This window comes from Plodia interpunctella, chromosome 12, assembly GCF_027563975.2.
Source record: "Plodia interpunctella isolate USDA-ARS_2022_Savannah chromosome 12, ilPloInte3.2, whole genome shotgun sequence".
Taxonomy (NCBI): Eukaryota; Metazoa; Arthropoda; class Insecta; order Lepidoptera; family Pyralidae; genus Plodia; species Plodia interpunctella.
This window is the reverse complement of record NC_071305.1, coordinates 3,785,533-3,803,135: the sequence shown is the minus strand read 5'-3', so window position 1 is coordinate 3,803,135 and position 17,603 is coordinate 3,785,533. Positions and strand designations below refer to the sequence as shown.

Genomic DNA, 17,603 nt, shown 5'->3' with positions numbered 1-17,603 from the left:
ACTCTATTAAAATTTACTAGAGACCAAATAATCAATTAATTTTTTATTAATGTTGAAACTAAGAACACAAGATAATCTGTTAATCCTAACTAATATTATAAATGCGAAAGTAAGTTTGTTCGTGTTTTGACAACAACAAATACCTTATCCATTTGCGCTGTACGTTTTGCAGTTGTTTTGATCACGTAGCTATAAGCTTAGCGATAGTGTTGTTCGTTTATAGATTGTGTGTCAATAAATGAAAGGAAAGTGGTGCGACCGGCCGCCGGTAGGTCAGTGTCGTTGGCTGTTTACATAACTCGTGTCGTTCTGAACATCACGGCTCAATTCGGACAATCACCGGTCATTTTTTGCGAGTGGAGTTGTACTACTTTTCACGCGGTTGGATAACAAGCTAGATATTGTCTTGATTGTAGCACACGTATTGAGGACAGATGAATAAACAATTGATTATAAAGATTGTTACTGTAATAGATGAATTGGATATAGGGTGTGAGCTTGACGAAGTTATGCTTGCGGATGACGAAAAAATAATAAAATGTTAGGAAATAATTTGATTTGTGAGGCGATAAAACATTATTATTGTTAAAAACATTAACAATAATAATGTTTTATCGCCTAACCTATCTCTATCAGGATTATAATTCTCTTATATACTCATAAAAAGTTTCTTAAAGTCTTGAATTTTGAATAGGAGAACCTAAGACCATGCAAGCTCAGTTGGCTGAGTTCAAAGTTCAGGCCATTCATAAGAAACGCTGTATTTCTCCGAAAGGCGGAAGTTTGTATGTCGTGGTAGAAGTGGACGCGCGTGGGTTTGCTTGTCATCGCCGACGGCGTTGAACTTCGCAAGGTCTCGCGGTATTTCCTGCTCCGCGCACGAAGCGAGACATCGCCTCCCTAGGCTAGGGGCACACGCATGTTAAATTTTAATTAATAGCTACTCGCCGACGAAAACCTCCTCGACTGTAATGTGGTTTTTATGCGCAATAAAAAATATTAGGTACTCATGCATTTTTAATTTTGCCCTTGAACGCAGCAGTTGCGATGGGTTATGTACAGTTGGGACATGATTAGTTTTTTAAATAGTGTCCATTAAGTGTATCAAACGTTGGACCTGTTGACATTCACAACCCAGTCATACAGATCCTTCAGCATGCAGGTGGTCAAACACGCAGGGCAAGAGTGTGTGCCATGGTTTAGGGAGAGGAACCACACAGGCAGGCAGTTTTGTTGCACTACGCCATTACGCCATTTTCTTTCTGTTTGGCAACCAATCTGTACCAAGCTTAAGATCCGAATTTATAATACGCATGACTTAATCGTGGTTCATTCGCTGACTGCAAAAAAGGCGTACAAAACCTAGCTCCGTGATTTTGCAGGCTTGTTGCTATCACGATACGGACGGACATACAATCAATACAAGGCTTTACATCTCAACATTATTCAATTACCAACGCGCGTGTTTGTCAATCATTGTCTGGCATTATAATGATGGTCAGGATATTGACTGTGACATGAGAAATAATCACTTAGATTGAATAATTCTTTATTCTGCATGCAACGAATTTAAAATGTCATACAACAGTATAGAAATACATAACACATATTAACACATAATATATCTTTCTAAATATAGTAATCAAAGCCGATAAATTATTCTCGTTGTTAGTTTTTTATAATATAATTTGGTGACGTCAGTAACTTAATTACGTGGCTGAACTAAGTATCTGCTAAAAAAACTTGATCAATATACCAAATTTTTTTATTATATAGATATCATGACGCTTGGCGATTTGAGTCATTGGAAATTAAACTTACGATTAATTTGAATTATAATATCGAACTACTTACGAACTAATACGAACAAATTTATTCAATTATTATGTGAATTTACTAATTAATCCACCTGACGAGCTGTTTAACAACAGGTTGCAAACAAATGGAACCCGCCCTAACTGCATTCTGTGCAACACTGTATGTTATCAAATCTGTGGCCGCGCATCGGTGCTCACAACCGGAACGCTGGTACCTTACCTACGTGCGCAAGGGCCGTGAAATGGTCCAGTACGTGAAATATAGCTGTAGTAAAAACAATGCATGATCACAATTTAAAAATTTAATTTTATTGTTAGTGTTGTTACAGCTTATTATATCGCATTTATTTTGCTGCTCTAAAATTGCCAAAAGTTTCGTACCTACTTAAACTTGCTCGTCTCTCTATTCCTTACCATATCCTATTTTAAATAAAGAGTCGACGCATATGTCTTTCTCGACACAACGATATTTATTATCATTTTTTCAAATCATTTCTTCCTCTTCAACAATTGACATCATTTTTATCATCAAAATTTCAGCATTTTCCTGATGACTTCTGAGCATGGGCTCTCTTTAAGTACGCCATTCCTCTCATCATGATCATCATGACCTTTATTGTCACTGCGTCTCTCTAATTAAATACCATCGTAGGCAACAGGACAAGAGTCGAGGGTCAAAGCGATTAACTGGTTGCAATTTTTTTTCTGTAAATCAATATTGTCGCAAAAATGAATGAATCGTGGTTTTGTCGTGACTCCACCGATCGTAAATATTGACGGTTGTGAAACATTTCGTAAGTCGTTACAGCACTGCGACCCTCGCACTGCGGCGGCACGTCAGCGTGACAGATAGGGTGCTCATGTGAAAGCCATGCTTCAGTGACTGACTATGGAAAACGGTTGCGATAACGAACTAGTTTCATATTACTAAAAAGTGTTATTTTTTCTAGGGTGGTCAAGAAGATACAGACTTGTGTAAAAATGATTTTTTTTTTCTTACATATATAAAATAGTACTTAACGAGGATTCTATGTATAGGCAGATTTCGCAATACAATTCTTAATTTGCATCTTGCAGTTACGACGATTAAACTACGAGAACGATGCCAATTATTATAAAAATAATCTAGAAGGGCAATTGTAAACATGCTTGTGACGCAAGTAGATAAGTTATCCAAAACTAGACCACAGCCGGTTCAAATGTTATCTTTATCTCCTGACCCGCCGCCGCCCTGCCACTGATACTGGAACGCAGTTTGTTCAACTTACATTATGTTTCGTCACTGGCTTTATTTACAATATCTTGGCGACAAGCGGCTGAAAATAGTCTGGTAATAGCACATCCGCCTCGCAGTCTTTCCCCGAATCGCTGTAATAAACTGGATTGTAGCGCTTGCGCAGCTTTGACCGGTTGTCACGATGTTGGAACAAAACGCTGCCACAGGATACATTAATATTAAATTCTCTTTATGTGATAGCCTATCATATGAATCAGCCATCTTATTGTTGGATTCAAAGAATACGCACAACCCTGTAACATTCGGTAATGTCTATCATTATGGTAAAACTGCAAACCTATGTTTATGCATTTGCATTTTTTGTTACCATTTACATGCGACCTTCCAAAGGTAAAGTGTTTACTTCCACATTGTAATACACATGAGTCGCAGCCGGAATTATTTATAAACTTTAGGCATTTGCGAGACTTTTGTCAATTTTGTCTAGAAATATTACGTAGTAAATTAATATTAACCAAGGTATATTATTAGGTATATACCTTGAGGATGTCGCGCCATCAATAGATTGCATTTCCTCAATACTGTCTATCAAATCGAAAGCATAGCTTTACAGAGACAAGTAAGTGGATGTCAATTAGTAGACAGCAGAACATTGCTTAAATTAAGTGTTCGGGAGAGATATCTGTGATGTGTGTAGTTTATGCACCGAGGCCGCGAGCGGTGCATCGTTGCACTGCGCTGACCCGCATGCGCCCGCAACGAAAGTGAAACTGGACATAATCGCTAGTTCTCTATTTTTGTAATAAACTCGCTCCGTAGAGTAACTATTGGTAAAACTATTAGAGCACGATTTGCCTCGTAAATCAATGTAGCTAACGTAATACTGTAATCAATCAATCAAATTATATAATGCTTTGTTACTTTAAGTAAATCAATCACAACAACAATCTTATTTTTTTGACATACGAATGTTTGTTAGAATTTGAAATCAGTGAAGTTGAGACATACTCTGTTGTTACATTATAATGTCAACGGAAAATTCGTTCGAGCAGCGTACATTGTTACTGAATGAAATGTTATGCTGACTCTTTGACTCGGTCTGTTCCATGCACCATTGGACAGCGTACTTACATTCCTTTATCAGATAATCTCTGCATTCAACATAAAATGGAATTACCAATTACTGAGAGGTCAGTGGGACCTTAAGTCTCCACGGTGCCGCCTTTACTCGTAGTTTTCTTATATGAAAGATGTAGTCTGTATCTGGTTTTGCGTTGCCTATAATCAGTTCACCATTAGTGAGACTTTATCATCGCGCACCATTTTAGGGTATCTGTTTTCTTATTTGCTTCGTATGCGCATGAAACTTCGATGAATATAAACCCATGTCTTTTATTTTTGTTGATTCAGTCGCTCGGTTCGCTTTGCACTAGTAATACAAGTATTTTACAAGAAGTGTAGTATAGTGCTTTTTGTGTTGCGATTGTTGTTTGAGGTTATCCCAACCTTACCTCTACAATAACATTTTGTAATTCCATGTGACCATTTATTTAGTTACTTATCTAACCATTTTAAGAATGTAGCCATTTTCTTGTACTTGTTACTGCATTCATATTTCTGCGTCTTGGAGTAAATAGTGCAAATACCATAAATATTATTGTTACATCGCACTTGTGTAATACTGTACATTTGACAACTACACGTATTGAATATGATTTGTTTTCCTTGAACTGTAGATTTAAATGTTAAAGAGTCATCTGAGCGCTCGTTAGCTGTGCTTGTGCGTTCAGAACCAGTCACCTTCACTTTATTTGTTCACCGGTAATGGAAATAGTTCTTTTTTTTTCACGAAAACAAGTTTTATAAATATCACTTCCAAGTCACCAAGTACTAGGAACTTTAGGCATGCCAATACTTGCTTGTGTTTCAGATAAGAAAGATCTCTGTTTGGTGTCTGAGTCTGATTCAAACAAAAAAATTCACAGAGCAGTTATGAACGGATGTTGCACATATGTTGCGTCGCCGGAGACATAATAATAAGTAATTAACGAAGGAAAACGTCGGCGGGCTGCGGGGAACAGGGGATATTCGCACAATGTGTCCCACACGTTGGCCAGACCGCTTCCGTTGCCCTCGCCACCCTGCTCTGGTCACACAGATCTCATTTACCATTTAATTTAACTTAATTGGGATGTACAATACGTCTTGTACGCAGTCTTGTCTGATCATGACTTTTTAATGGAAATGTTTTGACATTTCGTTGTTGTTGGTGGATAGAGCGAGCTGGTTTCTTTTTGACCGTGCCTTATTTATCTGTTATCTATATTACCTCTATACAGATCAGTTTTTGAAGAATCAGTTGGTACGAAATCAGCCTTAGCTATTTCCATGGTGTTTTAAAATAAATAAAACACGTTTAGCAATAGGACTTACTTAATAGATCTGGTAGCCTCACACCGGATTGGCAATATTGGCATGTGTAATCGATTCGTAAATTGGTTACACACGTAAGTTTCCAAGATTACGTTATTTATGCCATAGAAATGTTTTTGAAATCAGAAAATGTAAATAAACCAGTTGATTTGATTGAATTGTAATAATCTATATAAATAGATTCAAAATTAATTTCAAAAATCACGGATAAAAAGTTACTTTATGAATTCAAATTAAATGTTGTAAATATTAATAATGAAGTGTTTATGGCAGGCAACAGTTGACGAGCCCATTCGCTGGTGCTCCTCGAAGGTCGCCCGCTCACACCCACACGACCCACTGAACCATTGCACGCGCACACCACCTTCCAATCCAATGTCTTCGCTGCCTATAGTGATTAATGAAACATCAATGCATGTAATTTTGTTTCACATTTTTCAACCGACTTGACTATTAACGTAATATTTCGTTTTGTTTGTTTATCGACGTTGGTTGGTTAATATTACTTTTTTTTACTTTGTCCTATTGATTGATATCATAAGCTATTTTATTATTTACCTTCACTTCGCGTATTATAATGAGTCTATTGGAATGGAAACAACACTTTTTTTTCGGGCGTCATCCGCAACTATACTATTATTTATGTATGTTTTCCTTTTGTTGCAGGTAAGATTACAATACTTTCTGCTGTCTACAATGTCGATAAGTGAGACTCCACAACATCAGATAATTTTAATAATGCAATTTAAAATACTTGCTTAAGTAGAAATTTGTAAATAAATCATTCATAACTTCAACGGATTGTGAATACATTGTAATTTGATATAAGGAAGTCAAATATTAAATCGCTAGGGTAGAAAATGCAAGCGCTTGCTTACAATCCGAAACGCGCAGGCGTCTGACCGCGTAGCAAATGTGGCTAATCCACTATTTCAGTGGTTGTGAAATGTTGCACAACCGGAGAGTTGCGCTGCTGCCACATTTGCTTTCAGCAACGCAACGCAACACCCGCCATTGCAGCGCGACAGCCTTCGATTTCCCTCCATTATAACGTTTGTCCGTCAAAACTGATTTCGGCGACTACCAATATTTGCGTAAGACGATCGACTTTACCAGGTGCCCATTCACACTTAGATATGACCAAGATAAATACGATGCCACTGGATTGCGCAACAAGCCTATATTTTCGGGGCCGCAATTACTTACATATTAACATTCAATTTGCAACGTGCCAGCCTATGAAATGCATTCAAATCAGCGTTTATTATTCAAGACGAACACGAGTCTTGCTGGCAGAGATTAGATAGATTGACATCTCAGATGTTAGCTGAAGAATGATGATGCGTCGGACAGCATCTGAGAACACAATGAAGCTATCCTATTCAATCGTTCTCTGTACAATCTCCTATAACATTATCTTATTATGCATTCAATGAGGACCACTTGACACCGACTTGGCGCGTTATTACTAACACTAAGCTGAACGGAGAGAGATCACGGCATGACTTATACATTGCGCAGAACAGTTGAATTGCAGTATTAGTAGTTGGCAACTAGATATTACCTTCTCCTAATTACCTTTTAAGCATTATTGCATACATTTCACTGCTAAATGTCTCATTTCTGGTAAGGAAGTCTACACTTACTCTGCCCCATTTATCATTATGTGCTTATTTGTTTACGTGAATTAACGTTACGAAACGGAGTGATTCATAATAAACTATGGAAAGAGAATGTCCCGTGGCAACAGTCCGAGACCAAGGCTTTGTTATTAACTATGTCATTTGAAGACTATGTAATCTGAATTGTCCTCGGCAACCTGCGTATAGAAACTCGGTAATTTCGGGCGATTATGTCAGCCATTCCATAGGTTGCGTTGGCGTAACGAAGCTTGTGGAACAGCCATTGTTTTGTGGAATAACCCACGTGGGCTCCCACTTCTGCGGAGAAAGTGGCGCAGATGGCTGCAAGGCCGTTCGTAACTCTTCGACCTTCAGATACCCATCCGGGTTGGGTCTCGTCTAGTGAGGCTCAAGCAACACATCTAGTAAACGTCTGATGTTAGAGTTCGCTGGTTTCTTCTGAATTTCGCGACTAAGAACTTTGCGCAGTAATTTTTTAACTCTTCGGCGATCAATAGATGAGTAGACATTTTGTTACATAAACTATCCTTTAGGTCCTGAGCTACGAAATGTAGTTTTAATTCTTATTTTCGCCTTCTAGCTAATTGCAATGTATGTATGTACACGCTACGTTATAACTTCAGGTGTAACTACAACGAAAGCTTTTTCCAGTGGCGTCTTGTAGCTACTATCAATAATGACGATTACAATTATCTCGCGCATGATGTATAGCATGGAAAGTATAGGAAATTCGAAGGTTGGTCGATGCCAATCGACTAGCCCTTATCCGCCTAATCCGTTGCGTAAACGGCGCCATTTCACAAGCTTTAATTACACTGTACTTTGAGTAACTATCACGATACACAATGCGTAATGAATGTGGTTCCATTACAAATGTGTTAATCAGAACAACAGTCTTGGTAAGAATTATATTATTTGCAGATTCGTAAACACAGATCACTTCTGCTTTAACCACCTCTAAAAACTTTAACCTCCTTTAATTGACCACTCAAATCAGGAACTGGTTCAGTTTAATCTTCTGTAAACATAATTTTCCACATTGGTTTGAGCGCGCTCTAAAAAACAATATTGCCAGCTTGATAGGTGAAACTGAATGGTGAGAAATGGTTATTTATTATTCATATGGATAAATACATCGCAATTAACTTTAAAAAGTGGCATTACTGTATCAGTCCATGTAATCGGTATTAAAACAAGTTACTTCTAGGTACATATTTGAAAACAGTTTATTACCTACCATAACAAATAATATAGTTTATTATTGTAGCATATTCGTGTGCGCGAGCGTGACTGAGATTTTTTGTACTTTATCTTGTGTAATGTAAAATATTACACGGAAATACTTTTTTTATTCGCGAGTTTATAATATTGTTGATTTTCTATTGTATCCAGACAAAGAGACCTGATGCTGGTTCTGGCCTGCTTCATGAATTGATTTAATCGCGTGTTGGGACACGCGATTAAATCAATCGCAAAGGTATAAAAATTCCGGGATAAAAAGTACTCATTTTATGTTTAGTAAATAAATTAATTTCAGACGCCGCATCCATTGCGCGGTAGAATCACAAATCAAACATTAGGATTTCTAAAATATATTGTCATGCCTAATACTTGTTTTGTTTGTCCCGCTTATATTCTAATGATGACATCTTAAGTGGTTGATCAACCTTTGGAATATGAACTCATTCTAGTTGCATTATAAATCAATGGGTTCTAATGTTTTAACTTTTAATATCGCCAACTTGCCAAATCACGTGTATTGACCGATTGCATTCGCGTGAGATCCGATAATGTTGCTGGCACATTGGCGTGCATCACGCTGCACCAACTATACCGTAAATCCGTGTGGTAATAATATGACGATAACCGATAGCATAATATTTCACTAATTATATAGTATCCACGTCCGAAGATCACACGCCATATTGACACGCATGGCCCGTCTCCGTGACCAGGCCTGTACGTAATTAGAATTTTATAAATACGTCACAATAGATAGATAGATATAACATTTATTTGTAAAAAGCAACAATACATACACATTCTAGTTAAAAAAAACACTGTTTTTCATCTTCTCTATTTTTAACAACGAATTCATTGTAACTTGGGCGTAAACTGTAAATTTATTTTGTGTCGTCGTTGATTCTTTCAAAGATACAACAAAAATAAATATCGTGCCTGCTTCGAACTAACCAAATGAAGATTGGTCTATGTAAGAACGTAAGAAAGTTAAAAATTCTGTCAACATCCGCTTTATTGATGATATTATTTTTGTAGATAGACCTCTTTATGTTGTTGAGAAAAATATGAATATGGTGTCACGTAAATAGTTTGTTCTCGGGATTTTCCTATATCTAGGCACTGTGATGGTGATAATTAATTCTGAAACTATTCTAGTTTCTGGTTGCACCCATTGTTCAATGCATTGCTAGTGTTATGTTCATACTTATTTCTACTTGAAGCAAGTTACATTTATTTTCAATTCTGCCAACAGAAATTCACAAAATAGGCATAAATATATTGAGGGTAGGTTTTGGTATGCTCCAACACTATATACGATGTGATCATATATTACCATTATTATTGATGTAATCACGTTTACACAATGAGCATTTAATTCACGATTTATTTGGAAATTTGTAATCTTACTTCAATTCATAAAAAGTATCGAGTTTTAATCGATATTGGTTTTTAACGTTGGCTTTGGCGATCGAGAAGCAGCATGCTAGTCGATCAAACTGGCCAAACGAGTTACATTATAAATAATTAATTTACATTCGTCTGCTCGGCGAACTCTTTGTAGCTTCAAGCCAAGGTCACCACGGACACCTAAGCCGATTTCAAGATTAATCAAATCAAGATGCGTCAATTTGGATTTTGTTATTACGTTTTGGAGGATAAGCTCGTTTTAATTATCATTGTGGAGTTTCGAAACGGATTTTTTCGCCCGTTTGTTGTTTCATCATCTAAACTTAGTTACGTCTTGATAATGTATCTAGATATTTTTAGTGACATAGTAGTTGTAAAACATTTTTGTCTTGTGAGAATGAAATGCCTTCTTCAGTGCTATGATCTGATGATCGTAAAATTTCAAATGAAATATGCTTACGAATAACTAAACTATCCTCTGAGGTTTATATTCTAGTAACTGCTTCTACATCGGTTTAGATAAAAACCCATATGACCATTTCTATTTGTTAGTATATGTGTTTTGATCACCTAGTATTATTTTCTGATAAATCTACATAATACGTAATGTATTTATTCTTAAGAACCATACTCTCGTCGGTATCTATTAATCGGTTACTAATTAATCGAATATATTTTTTTTATCATTCGATACTATTTATTAGATCATTCGATATTTTAATCGTTTTCATTAAATTAGTTTCGAGATAATAATTCTATAAATAACGAGATTTTGTTGTTTTTATTTTTATTTGCTATATTTTGTATTTATATCATCGGGCAAAGAAATATGTTTACTATACATTAAGTTGGTTTGTGTATTTATTATCGTAACATGTGTTCACCATGTTACGATGGTACAAAACATGTATTTTTCTTGTATTGATTTTACACGCTTTTATAATTAACACGCTACGAAGTGTTTATTATATCTGTATTAGTAATTTCGTTATGACTTGAAGGTCTTTCTGATCATACCAACAACAAATTAAAGTTTGTCTTTTAGCAAGTAATGTTGGCTTGCTGGTGATTGCTATAAACGCTTAGATCTTCATACGCATTATTCTGAAACTTCCAGACTTCTATTGACATTTGTTTATAGACTACAAGTAGTAAAGGCATAATTGGCTTGAGTGGCACAAAATGATCGTCCATCAAGTGAAGCATTTCGATGGCGGCACAGGATCGTCTCGTGATTTTTAATTCGCAATGTCATTTCCATTATTGTCAAGCCGATTCCTCGTCGGCCATCGGACTGTCATATTCACAATTTCCATATTAACTTACACAACAAACTATAACCTCAATTTAAATATGGCCTCAAATTTGACAAAGACGAATTAACAAATAAAAACACTGTTAAATTAATCTTTTTTGTTGCTGTGGCCTCGTTGTAAAGTTCGTTGGCTCAATTCTGCTCTAATGACTACGTATCTTAAATTGACCATTCACATAAAGAAGTTATTAAATCGTGATACCCTTCCTGGTGAAAAAATATACGTACAGAGTACAGACCGACTTTAAAAACTATATTTTTTAATTTATCAGATCGTCGTTATACGTGGACGATCGTTTACAGTCTAATTAAAGACATTTTATTTTTACTAACGAGGTTCGTTTCTTGTGGCTGTTATGATTGTATCAAAAATGTATTTATTACGACGAGACGATGTCCCTTCTAACAGTGGCGTAAGAACGTTTTATAGGCCCTGGTGTAAGGAAGATTCAGGCCCCCTCTCATACCAAGCTATTAATTTTTTTATTATATACCTATATGAAACGACGGAAGTGCGATTAATATTTTGCAATGAATTTCATAGCTTCATGTGCTGCTATACAATATACATATATATTTTATACTGTATCAGTATATAAACAAAATACAGCAGCTGAATTAATGTCCCCAATTCAATTGAAGTGTTTCATTAGCACAAGTGGCCCCGATTGGTTCGTTGATCGCCTCGTCGCAAAACCAGGCGCCTTGCGTACTGACTGCTGCATGTCCGTCCAGTGCCCTCATTGGTCCTTATGTTGCCGTTATAAGTGCTAAATTGCAATGAAATCTAATATCTTGATCTGTCGCTGACTGTGTGCGTCTCAACACCAATTTATTGTTGACTGGGTGGCTGGAGGGTTTCTTACCATCTATATATAAAAAACGTGGAAATACTCTGCTATAGATATAAAGCTCTTAAGGATTTTTGATATCAAGTAGCATTTGATAAATAGATGATGATATAGATAATAATGAGTAGTCGTGCATACTGTTTTTAAAAATAATAAGTCTGGTTAGTTTGGGGAAATACAGATGTTAATTTAGTTCAGGCGGGTCAGTAGACCATTACTTATTAAATTATACTGTGCCATTACTTATAAGACTAAGATAATAAGACAGAAGTTATTTAACAAGAATTCACACAATTATCCACATTAGCCAAACATTGTACTTATCACAAGCAATAGTAAGAGTTATTATCAATGTATTTATTTGAATGATGTGATAATAACAATAATTTATAAATGTATACAGAGATAAATATCATTGATTTATGTATTCTGCCCTGCCTTAGTCTAAATGTAATCGGCATTCATTAAAGGCTTGTAACTTTATAACGAGCAGACCTCTTTTGGTCAAAATTGTGATGTACAAGTACAACCAACTTCACGTTAAGGGCCCTGTAGATCTCTACCCAGCGGTAATAGCGGCGTATTTGGAATGAATTTGAATAGTTGAATTTGTTGATGCCTGTACATAGGTTCGTGATCCGTGCAAGACCTTCGCGCGCTGCCGGGTTCAATTAGAGATCACCCGGTTGCGTTAGAAACGACGTTTGCCATTACAGGCGCGGGTCGTGACACCGTACCTCTCTACTTGGTGGCGTAATAGTATTGTCAGTAACACAAGTAATTTCCACGTGCAAGTGTTGTTAATTGTGTGTGCGAATGGACGGTGGTAACTAGGTGGTAATGGTAGGCGGAAAATGTGGACATTATCACGCCGCGCGAAATGAAGGACGAACTAAACCAACCACAAATCATTTTGTACCTAATACAAATTGTCAACTTTGAAGCTCATTAGAACCCAGTAATACATGGACATTTTTTTTTAATTATATGTTTGACTAAGAAAAGTTTGACCATTGATTCCGTCTGTGTTGAGTACAAATTGCAGCATATACTGTGCCTATAATCATTTCATCTTTCGAAAGCACGTAGATTTCATATTTTATGATCAATTTTGTTGTAAATTCAGTAGTTAGAACCTTTTGTGCAATTCAGTAGCAAAGTTCAAAAGCATATGCACGAACAGCCACCGGTTTATTCAAGATGGTATTGATCATATAAATATTATCCATACATAATCATTTACGATGTAGTTGCATAAGAGTTAAGACTCATAAATGCGCAACTATAGATATTTGTGCTTGGCATTAAAGCAATAATAATCAGTTTCGAGTCTAATTGCAGCTATAAAAGCAATTATAGTTTAACACAAGAATCGAGTCAACCAATAGCACCCTCATATTTAAAGCGACCTAACTCAAAAAAATCACTTTGTGTGATATTAAAAATAGTGTTTGCATTTTAGGGCGTATAAAATTAGGACATAACTCGTTGAAAAAATAAACTTTTTCCTTTTTATTTTTACGAATGCACCAATAAACTCTTTACTCTAAAAGTAATTTTATAATAGATTACTGTCTAAAAGCTCGTAAAATAATTTATATGGTTTGAATAGAGTCATATTGTGAGTAAATTTAAAATTTTACGTACATTTCAACAGAAATTACGCGAGATCCAACTCACAAAGCGCTTCTTTTCAGTACTAATCATTTTACGAAAATTTAGAGTTATGTCACTTTCACACGGTGCGCAATCTCGGTAGCTCTGCTCTAATCAGTTCCATAACATCGGTTGGCTGGCGCGTGGAGTTTTCCGGACGGGTAGAGTACGGTTTTACTTTCTTGTAGGAAGTGCTATCGCTTTCAACGGAGACCGGTTGAGAGTGCCTTGTCTACTAGATTTAACTGGGCATACCGACGCCAGTAAAGGCGAATCTATCTTAACGGCAGCTCCTTGAATGGAAATTCGTAGTGTTAAATGATAAATAGACTTTGATTTATGCTGTCGTACATGTTCTAAATATAATATGATATTTATCTTATCCGCTTTTTCGTTCACCTGGCAAGTATTCACTTATCGAGGGAATAATGGTACTTACTTGAAATGACATAGATGCTTGCAATATCAAGGATAAAGTAAATTCTGAAGAATTTTAAATGTAGTTCAAAGAGGTTATAGATATTACGTTTAAAATTATAGATATTCGCCTTAAGCAAACTGCTACTGGCGTCATAAACATTAACCTGTTATTGAAATATGATTGGGTAATAATGGTAGCTCGTTTTGTTGAACCTGAGTGCGAAGACCATTGGCGACGCTATGAGCTTATAGTCTATGCCTTTGTCTGCTCTGTTACAACAACAAGGGACATTCGAAGCTGTCTAATAATTAATAATTCTAATACAAGCTAAATCAGCTCATGTGAAGGTACAAACGGAAGGAATTAAAATACAAATACAATTATTTAAAATGTTTAAAATTCGCGTCAAGAGGCCTACAGACTTCTCTATTCGGCGGTAAAAGCGTCACTTTTGCATAACTGTTGACGAAACAATAATATTTTAGATTTGTTTTGTTATTTTGGTTGTTAAAAATATTTTCTTTTTGTTTACAGATGACACCAGAATACGATGGTGGAATATCGGCCTCCGTAAGTATATTTTATTGAGTCTTAAACATATTTATTAACAATGTAATATAACTATTATCTAGCCCCACCCTATTTGATAAATAAATATGGTAATGTAATGCCTGCTTCAAGAAACCTCAATTTAATTACGGAGTTACGTTAACAATAAGGAGAAGATGAGGTGGAATTAGGTAGGTAGATATCTAAATGACGCAGTTGTAAAATGCAATGTGACAGATAAAATTTTAAAAATCCAATTATAAGTTATAAGTACATTTCTCTAGGAATACAGTTCAAAAGTATGACTAGACTTTTGCAGACTGTACTTAAAAATTCAGACATTAAAAAAAAATTCTGGTGGTTGTGTCTTTATGTTTCCTTATGCAACAATTTCTATAAAACAAATTAGACACTAAAAACAGCGACCCAAAATGAGGCTTTGTCTTCATAGAAGCGTCTTCACCCAAATAATTTTAATTCTTGGTATGGTTTTAATAATTTTAACTCTTGTTTATACATAATTTCTGTTTTTAATATGCATGGCCATTGTTTGAATTTTATCGCTTTCTGGCAAACATGTATGTTAGTAGAAAAATTCAATAACATGAGATTATAATTAAGTATTAATCATTAAATTTACATGACATCTTGATGGCGAGACATGTTGGTCCTTATACTATCTGTTACATATTTTACCAAGTTTCAAGTAAATAAATCATTTCATTTAAATACAAATAAAAGCCTTGTAAGCCCAGTTGACAAATCTCTTCAGGCTTCATCTTGGAAACTTCACACCATGCCACACAAACCATGTTTGAGGCATGTTTGTCTTGGCAGGTCATCGTCTTCTTGATCGTAAAGATTTATTCACTAAGTAAATGGCACTAGGAGGTGACTCGTAGGTGAGATATAACTGCTAAAGGCCTTGTGTTTGAATTGCTTGCTAAAATGTGTAATCATTTAACTTTATTTCGTAATCGTGATATGATAGTTCGTCATAAAGAAATCTATTCTAATGATTTAAAATCATTCCGATTTTTTCGTCGTTTATGACATTAATGCTGGCCATTTTGTTTAGAGTTATGTAAAGGACCTCGGATCTCCCCGTTCCCTTTACCATACTCCTCAACGTTGATGCGAAATTGCGAAGAATATTGATTTAGACTTTGGTTTTTATCCTTCACATGCTACAACTAAGTGAAATAAGTGTAACTTGCTAATTGAATAAATGAATCTCGTCAACCTTAACCTAGAGATCTTATTTAAAATCTCCACTATAATAAATATAAACCATGAGTAAATAACAAGAGACTGTTAGGTATTCAAATGAATGCAAATGGATGTTTGACACTGACCTCGTAATATGAACGGTCAAGTTGGTAGACGAGCGCGCATCAAGATAGACAAAGAAGTCGTTGTTCCTAATGTAACTACTGAGCACGCCACTAGGACCAGTTACAGAGTCATTAGTTAAACATTTACTAACCACTGTTCACTCAGTGATAACGTTTAAATTGTCTTTTCAAATAAAGTTTCCTGTTTTCTTTTATAAACTTTCTATATTTCGTATCTTTAACGGTTACTATTGAACATTAAACATGACTGAACCGGGTGACCCTTGATTAACTGCTTCTGATACATTATCTACTGCGTTTTTCTTTGTTCCATGCGACGTAATATAGTGAAATATTGCGACGTAATATACTTACTGATCAAAACCAACAATGTAAAGCTTTTCCGCGGCATCATCACTACAATGTGAGTCATGTTACAATTTGCGGGGAAAGTATAACGCGGTAGTGACGCAACAATAAAAATCGCACGGACAAAGGAATTGCAGCAGACACGGCCTGACGCAAGGGCGTAGTTGTGGTGCTGCTAACGACTCGCGCACAATGACGACTCGTTGTCACGACGCACATAACTGCCTTTATGAATTTAAATGTACGCTGGTATCATAAAAACTTATCTTGTGTTTATGACAGAATATAGCGGCCACCAGAGTTTGACTGCGGCCATCGTGAGCAACAATGTTTACCTTTTTCGTTCTGCAAATCGGCCTCGGTACAGCGTTTGTTGTTGCATCTATAAATAAGGAGGTGCTAAAAGCGGCCGGGCCGGGGGGACGCTTCCTCCGCTTTGAGCGGCCGAGGGGTAAACATGGCCGTCTGAACGGGCCCTTTGTTGACAGTCCGTTTACGGCCGCTCCACCATCGTCGCAGCTTTATGGCGTGAGCGCAATAAACACTGGATCCCGAATCTTGAACACGTTACCTTTCTTAATTATTGAGAAGCAGCATATCTTCAACACTGCTGATAACGCACTGAAATTCTTTTTGCGTTTTCATGCTTAAAATAAAAAGAGTAAAAGGGAAAACATTCCCGTTTACCCTTTTTATTTATTTGCTGGCCAGAAACAGCGTTCTACGATTCCATAGGCCTTTCAGGTTAATTTAATTGCCGCGCTATTGCACCATTTACAATACCGACAACAAAGAAAGGTATTTCATTACGTTTCTACCGCAGCAATACAAGACAGTCTCACTATGTGGCCGGCGATTACTCACAGACATAGACATAAACATAAATGTTTTTGCCCGGCGTAAACCCAACTCTAACACGCGTTTGCGCCGAGGCATAATCTCGGCGTAAACGTTTATTGCTCGGGCATATACCATCTCTGCTCATGTACCGTGAATACAAAGCTAGCCAAGTTACAGAGTTCAAAATGCATTGATTCATTTCGTTATTGTAACAAAGGAAGCCTTTACTAAATGATCTTTGCATTGATAAATTTCTACGCAGGCAGAAGTATAATCATTTTATTACTTTCTTTATAAAACTATAATCTGTGATTTAATGTAATAATCTTATTTCAGATAAAAGTCTAGATAGAAGACTATTATTATAACACATGAGATCTGTGTATACGGAGTAGAGTAATACGACCTACAGTTGACTATACCAGACATTACAATACATGAATGTTTATTTCATCGTCCAATATGACTATAAAAATATGAGACTGATTT

The 17,603-nt window shown here is 36.1% G+C and overlaps 1 protein-coding gene across 1 annotated transcript in view; it reads left to right on the top strand.

Moving 5' to 3' along the window:
• Positions 1-17,603, top strand: part of Tis11 (Tis11 zinc finger protein) — a 37,190-nt gene that overhangs the window by 12,020 nt on the left and 7,567 nt on the right. Inside the window, exon 2 of the mRNA XM_053752523.2 lies at positions 14,557-14,592. Coding sequence (XP_053608498.1) covers positions 14,557-14,592 — 36 coding nt within the window. The remainder of the gene's footprint in view (positions 1-14,556; positions 14,593-17,603) is intronic.